At 58.5% G+C, this 7,378-nt stretch overlaps 1 protein-coding gene across 1 annotated transcript; it reads left to right on the top strand.

Moving 5' to 3' along the window:
- Positions 1-1,711: 1,711 nt before the first annotated feature.
- On the top strand, positions 1,712-6,216 carry DMRTA2 (DMRT like family A2). The gene is given in 3 exon segments (XM_020987732.2): positions 1,712-2,798; positions 5,114-5,980; positions 5,983-6,216. Coding segments are annotated over 3 exon segments (1,581 nt in total). The 5' UTR covers positions 1,712-2,236; the 3' UTR covers positions 6,135-6,216.
- Positions 6,217-7,378: the final 1,162 nt, after the last annotated feature.

The following is a 7,378-nucleotide window of genomic DNA, read 5'->3' as shown; positions in this document are numbered from 1 at the left end:
ATTCACACGCTCCCTCACACACGGAAACTACTTGTCATGATATTTTAAACACTCCTCCTGGTCTCATTTCTTTTTCTTTTTTTGCCCCTTGGTCTTCGCGTCCCCTTCCCAGGTCTCCGATCTCCCTCTCCCCATTCCCCCCTCCCTTTCCCTTCCCCTCTCCCTCCCACTCCTCCCCTTCCCCCGCCCCGACTCTTAAGAACACAGGGAACCTTTTAGAGTTTAGAGTCCTTCGGCCAGACCTAGGCGAACGCGAGCCTCCCCGGGCGCTTTTTCGGGGGCACGGGGGAAGGGGGGGAAACCAGAGGGGCGGCCAATCAGAGGCCCGCCTGCGTCCCCTGGCCAATAGCAAGCGCCACATTGTTGTCAAATTCTGTCTAATGGAAACGTAACGAGCAACAATAGAGCCGGCCAGCGACTCATTGAGACTCCGTCGGGCAGCGCCTGGCAACTCGGCCCGGGGCCGGCGGCGGCTGCTGCTGCTGCTACTTGCTGCTGCTGCTGCTGCTCCTGCTGCGGCAACCTTGGCTCGGGCTCTAGCTCCGGCTCTTACTCCCGGCTCGGACTCGGGCACCGGCTCCAACTCCAGAGGGAGCCTCCCACCAGGTCGCAGAACTCCGAGGCTCCAGACGGTTACCGGCCGCGACTCCTACCCTCCCCCGGTCCCCGAGGCCGGCCCGGGACCCCTGAGCAGCGCCCCCCCCCGTCCAGACCCTCTGACCCTCCTGCCCACGGAGAGGGGTTTCTTCATTTCTGTTCGGGGGGGAGGGCCAGGAGAGGGGAGTCAGGAGCCGGCTGGGGAAGGAAGGAGTGGGCTTCAAGTTGGCGCTAGTGGCCCCAGGGAGCGGAGATGGGCAGATAAGGGAGTTGCCTACGTTAAGTGCCTCCTCCCAGGCCCGGGCCTGAGCCTAGACAGCCCAGCGAACCGAGAGGGAAGTCTACTCTGCCTCCCGGTGTGCGGCGGCCGACGGAGAAGGAGGAGTCGAGGGGTCCGGGCCAGGTGGGTGCGCGCGATAGTCCGGGGCTGGGGGGGGCGGAGAGGGGCCAGGCTGGAAGGTGTAACGAGGGGAGGTTAGCCAGGCACCCCCCACCCCAGCCTTATGTGGTGGGACTGGGCCGCTGAAAGAAGGGGGCGCGAGTGGATGCGAATGGGTCTTGGCTTTGTGACTTGAGAGGCTGTGGGGGTAGGAAGGAAGCGGAGACCCCAAGTAGCTGGAGGCGGGGGCAGAGGTCTGCTTGCTGGTCGCAGGTTGATCTGAAGGGAGAAGGGCGGAGAGCCCTTCTCTTCCTCCCAGAAGTGACTGGGAACCAAACCTGGTACACCTCCCCCTCCCTCCCCGCCCCAGCAGCCTATTGAGGAGCGAAGTGGGGGGGGAGGACAAGAGGAAGAAAGCCTTAATGCAGAGGGTTACTTTCCAACCCTCCTTTAGGCGAAAGGAGATATTTAGGGGCCCCGGGCGCAAAGAAAGATACTTTCCGGGGGGCTTCCAGGATAGGGAGGATGTGCAAAAAATATCAGAGCTGGCAAGGACCTTAGAACTCCATCTTGTAACCCCTCCTACTGTACAGATAGGGAAACTGAGGCCCAGAGAGACTTCCCCCCCCAGCGTAACTTGTTTTATAGGCAGGCCACCCCTTCCATTCCCTTAAAGGCCTGGGAGGGGGATGGCAGGGGGATGGGAGAGGGGGTGTTAGGTAGGTAGGGAAATCACGAAAGAACATACATAAGGAAAATTTAAACTTAGGATGTCGGAGCTTAGGGGCCTGTGCTACATAGAAGGGATACTTAAAAAGCTGGAAGAAATATTAGAAGACCCCAACCCTGGAAAGCTCGGACTGGAAAGGCCCTTGGAACGCCGGGGCTAGAAAAGGCCTTAGAATATGTTAGGGCAGAGTACATTCGAACCTGGGACTCGGAATTTTCGACCTAGGGGTGGAGGGCTCCGAACGCTCCCAGTTGGAGGGACTTAACTTAGCAGAGCGCCGACTGCCCGCGGCAGAAAGGGCTCAGGTCTGCAGGTCCCACCTCCTTATTTTACAGTCGAGCAAGCAGGCCCAACGAGGCGAAAGGCCTTGCGCATGGTCACCCCAGGCCTATCCAGCCCAGTATCCTGCCCCTCCGCCCCAGGGTCCTTCTCCACCTCCCCCCCGCACCCCCGGCCTCTGAGCCAAGTCAACTGGGCGGGGGTTTGTTTTCTCTCCTCCCGTTGCAGACAGGAGTGGAAGGCTGGCCTCAATGGAGCTGCGCTCGGAGCTGCCCAGTGTGCCCTCGGCGGCCGGGCCCCCGGTGGCGCAAGGCTCCGTGGCGTCCGTGGCGTCCGTGGCGGCGGCAGCTGCGGCAGCCGCATCGCTGCCGGTGAGCGTGGCAGGCGGCCTGCTACGGGCGCCACCCCTGCTGCTGCGGGCAGCCGAGAAGTACCCGCGCACACCGAAGTGCGCGCGGTGCCGCAACCACGGTGTGGTGTCGGCGCTCAAGGGTCACAAGCGCTACTGCCGCTGGAAAGACTGCCTGTGCGCCAAGTGCACCCTCATAGCCGAGCGCCAGCGGGTCATGGCCGCGCAGGTGGCTCTGCGCCGGCAGCAGGCGCAGGAGGAGAACGAGGCCCGAGAGCTGCAGCTGCTCTACGGCACGGCCGAGGGGCTCGCCTTGGCCGCGGCCAACGGCATCATCCCGCCGCGGCCCGCCTACGAAGTCTTCGGCACCGTGTGCCCCGACAGCGCGAGCGGGGCCGGCCCGGGGCCGGGGCCCGGCTCGGGCTCCGGGGGCGCTGGAGCGGGAGCCGGAGCAGGAGGCACAGGTGAAGAGAACAGCAGTGGGGGAGGGGGGCAATGCTGGGGACCCCGGACTTGGTCGGGCGTGGGAGGTGGGGAGGGCTTCCCTCTGCTCAGTATCAGCTCTTGCCTCTCCCCTCTTTAGAAAACTTTCTCCTTCCCTTCTGCCTCTTCCTTCTGTTCGTTCGTTCTCTCTTGACTTCCTCAAGTTTGAACGCCCCCTTTCTCAGATCTCTCCCTCCCTCCCTCCCTTCCTCTCTCCCTTCTCCACTTTCTCTTTTCTCTTTCCCCTCTTTCCTGCCTCTCCTCACTTGTTTATGCTAGGGCTCTCTATTTTGGCATTTTCACATCCCTTCTTGCGCTCTTCTTTCCGGGCCCCCTTTCCTGATTCTTTCGGTTCCCGCAGCCCCACCGTGCCACTTTTTCCCGTTCCTCCCTCCCTTCTCTATTGTATTTTCTTCTTCTCTTGCTCCGTCATCCCAAATCCGGTTCAGCTTTCCCTTCCTCTCCCTCTCTTCTTTATACCCTTGCCTTTCGCCTGCAATGTTATTTCCTCGTCCTCCTCCCTTTCCCTCTCTTTTTAAATACTTATTTATACTTAAAAGCTAGAAGAACTCTTAATGGACTCCAAACCTGGAAAGCTGGGTCTAGAAATTCCAGCTTCTCCCTTCTAGTTCTCACGGCTTTGCATTTTTTTTCTTTTTCCATTTATAGCTAATTCTCTCGTGGAGACTTTCCACTCTCTTCACTCTCTTGCTGTCTCTGATCTCTCTCTCTCTCTCTCTCTCTCTCTCTCTCTCTCTCTCTCTCTCTCTCTCTCTCTCTCTCTCTCTCTCCCTCCACACTTCCTTCTTCTTATTTCGAGCTCCTCCTTCCCTTTTTGTCTCCCCATTGCTTTTTTCTAATTCTCCTAATGTCTCACTTTCTCAGCAATGTCATTTCTTTCCTCTCTTCATTCCCTCCCCGGGCTCTTCTTTTTACCTTCTCCCGTTTTTACACCCTTACTTCTTTTTCCCACCTTTCCCTCTCATTCGTCCCTCCTCTTCACTCGCCTTTCTCCCCCTTTCCCTCTCTCCCGGGATTCTCCCTTCACTTCCCCCTTTTAATCTCTACTCTTATACTTTCTTCACCGTGGTTTCTTTTTCTTCCTCCTTTTTTAGGCCCCTGCCTCTTTTTTCAGCGTTTCCTCTTTCCTTATTCGATTCTTTCCTCTTTTTAATTTTCTTCTCTTTCTAGTTTCTTTTGTTTCTCCTTTCTCTTTCCCCTTTTATTTCTTTTTTCCCTTTCCATCCTCTCCCACCTGCCTTCTCACCCCTTCCTAAGAGCAGTAAATTGAGTTTGGGATGATGAATTCTAGCCCGGACCTGGCCACTTAACTGGCTCTGTGATATTGGGATTTTTCACTTCGAGGAAGTGCTACTTTGTTAAAATTAGAAATTTGGAGTAGATTTAATTTTTTTTCTAAAATAGTGTGCTTTCCAGAAACATTCAGACTTCTCTCACTTCTCCCCTCTTCCTGAACTTTCACATTTTTCTGTCTCTTTCCCAGATTTTGGGTAATTTCTCATACACACCCCCCCACTTCCCCCCTTTGCTCTTCTCTAGTTCCGGAAAGGCGAAAACCCAGTGGCTCAAATACAGATCTAATTTGGTGGAGAGATCGGAAAGGAAGGGGGGAGGGGACATTTCATTCGTCTCAGGGTCAGAGAGGCTCTGGTTGTCTTGTCGGCCTCTGGACCCAGTCTGGGAGGTTTTTATTTCTTTTTTCCTTTTGATGTTGGTTTGGGGAGGGAGTTGGTGGGGGCGGAGAGGGGGAACACAGGGAAGAAGCTTTTCAAAATCCTCACTCTCTCTGACTGCCTAGCTGAACCCCTTGGCGCAGAGTAGAACTGCAGCCCAGGTTTCTCCTACGCCACCCTCTCCCCTCAGCTCACCGATCCTGGGGGTGGGCCACAGGAGAATGCAGGTCAGAGGTTTAGAGTATCCTAGGATTTCAAGTTGGAGGGGGCACTAAAGAGATTTAATTCCCTTTCCTGGTTTCTCCGATGAAAAACTCTGAGGCTCCAGAAAGGAAGTTACTTGCCTAAGGTCATACGTATGTACAGTACGAAAATGGCAGAAGCTGGGGTAGGGCAGAGACAGCCAGGGCCCCCAGATCCTAGGGGGTAGGCACAAAAGGGAAGAGATGTGGAGAGGGCCAGGAAGAGTGGCAGTGAACCAGGTTGCCCACTCGATGGTGCTGAGGTGTAGGCAAGACACCTGCTTAGTGTAGGGCAAGGGGCCCGCGTGGCAAAGGCCCTGACCTGCCCTCCCCGCCCCCATTTTTCTCTTCCCTCCCCAGAGGCCAAGCTACAGAAGTTTGACCTGTTTCCCAAAGGCCTGCTGCAGCCGGGAGGGGCGGGTTCCCCTCAGCCGCCTGGGGGAAAGCCAGTGTCCCCGGACGGGGCAGACTCGGCGCCCGGCACTTCATCTCCGGAGGCCCGGCCTGGCTCAGGTTCGGAGAACGGCGACGGTGACTCGTTCCTGGGCTCTCCACAGTCCAAGACGGTGAAGGAAGGGGGTAGCGGAGGCGGCAGCGGCAGCGGCGCCGGCGGCCCCGGCGAGGACGACAGTCCTGGCTCCATCAGCCCTCTGGGCTCCGACTCGGGCTCCGAGGTGGACAAGGACGAGGCAGCGGCATCTCCGCCGCCATCGGGTTCGGGCCCCGGGCCCCGGCAGCGGACGCCGCTGGACATCCTGACCCGGGTGTTTCCCAGCCACAAGCGCAGCGTGCTCGAGCTGGTGCTGCAGGGCTGCGGCGGGGACGTGGTGCAGGCCATCGAGCAGATCCTGAACCACCACCGCGGCGCCGCGGTGGCCGGGGGAGCAGCCGTGGCGGCCGGCGGCCCGGACAAGGGCCCAGACGAGGGCTGGACTGGGCGCGCCGACGGCGGCGGGGGCTCCCTGGGCGCCGCGCTGCAGCCCGGCCCGGCCGCCGCCCACCACCCACACCACAGACCCTTGCTGGCCGGGGCCATGACCCCAGCCATCGGGACCCTGGGCAGCCGTTCGGCCTTCTCGCCTCTACAGCCCAACGCCAGCCACTTCGGCGCGGAGGCAGGCGCCTATCCGCTGGGCACACCCTTGGGCCTGAGCCCGCTGCGCCTGGCCTACTCAGCGGCCGCGCACAGCCGCGGGCTGGCCTTCATGGCGCCCTACTCCACAGCCGGCTCATGCCCACTCTCGGCTTCCGGCCGCCCATGGACTACGCCTTCAGCGACCTCATGCGGGACCGCTCAGCCTCCGTGCACAAGGAACCCGTCTACAGCAACGGGGGCGGGCTCTACGGGCCCCTGGTTAACAACAACCCGGACAAGCAATAGAGAGGGGCATGGACCGAGGGGAAGTGCCTGGGGCACGGAGTGGGAGAGGAAGCCACGGCCTCCCCTCCCCTCCCCTCCAGGCTTCGTGGCCCATTTCGTGCTGTGACCCAGTCCCTGTGCCCTTGCAGCTGGTCCACCTTGGCTGGGAGGGAGGAAAGCCGGCTCCGCTCTGAGGCGGGGTGGGGAGGTGGGGAGACTAAGGCGGGGGGGGGGAGGTCGCTGCCCTTGCTTGGCCGGACCCCTTCCCGAGGCAATCGACCCGAAGGTCTGCCAAAGGTCTGGGGGTGGGGGGCTTGGGTATGGGACATAGCCCTTATATCAGGCCCGAGGCAGCAGGTTCGGGAGCCATATCTCCGGCCGGATTAGAAGGCACTCTGGCTTCTGGAATGCTGGGCGCCCCGCGCTCAAGCTCTGAATGCCTGCACCCCCTCCCCAGACGGATCGCAGCTTGTCCGTTGGTGTCTCCCTACTCCTCTCTCTCTTCGTTTTTCATTCGCTCTAACAAATATAAATCTAGGCTGAACAAACCTATTCCTAGCGCTGGGTCTAGTCCTTGGGAGAGGAGGTGTCAGGGCAGGCCTCGCTCCGTCTGGGTCTCTGCCTCTGTCTCTGTCTTGGGTCTCTGTCTCTCCCGATAGATCGGAGGACTACAGAGCACCCGGCAGTGGGCTCCGAGCTGGCGCTTTCGTTGTTTCGGTTTTTGTCCCGACCCTCCCTCGTCGCTTACGGTCCCGAGCATGGCTATTTCATCTCTGGTGCATTGTGAGGTTTTACAAGTGTATAAATATGTCGGTACCTGATCTATACATATTCATATACATATATATGTATATATATATATACGAGCGAGTGTATGATGTTATAAATGGATTCTAAGTTATTAATTGTAATCTGTAGGTGAACTTGGTATTAACGTTTAAGAAACAAATAATTCCGCTAAGGAAAACAAACAAGACGATAAAATACAAAACAACGACAACCAAAGTTAGACAGGTCTCCTTGTACTTTTGAGGGCTAGAGATGCAGCCACTCCTTCCGTGTACCACGGAACCCCCACCTCGACCCCTTCTCTTTCCCCTCCGGGGTGACTGGGAGCTACCTGGACTCTCAGCTCTCCTGCTGGGCTGCAAACGAATTCGTTTGGCTGAAGCCCTGCCTCCCTTCCTGGGCTAGAGTGCGAGAGGCGACCCGGGTTCCCTAGTCTATGAATGTTGTGTCTTCTACGCAGAGACATGTTAGAAATA

The sequence above is a fragment of the Phascolarctos cinereus genome, unplaced genomic scaffold, assembly GCF_003287225.1.
Source record: "Phascolarctos cinereus isolate Bilbo 61053 unplaced genomic scaffold, phaCin_HiC Scaffold_5;HRSCAF=322, whole genome shotgun sequence".
NCBI lineage: Eukaryota > Metazoa > Chordata > Mammalia > Diprotodontia > Phascolarctidae > Phascolarctos > Phascolarctos cinereus.
This window is presented reverse-complemented; position numbering and strand designations above follow the sequence as displayed.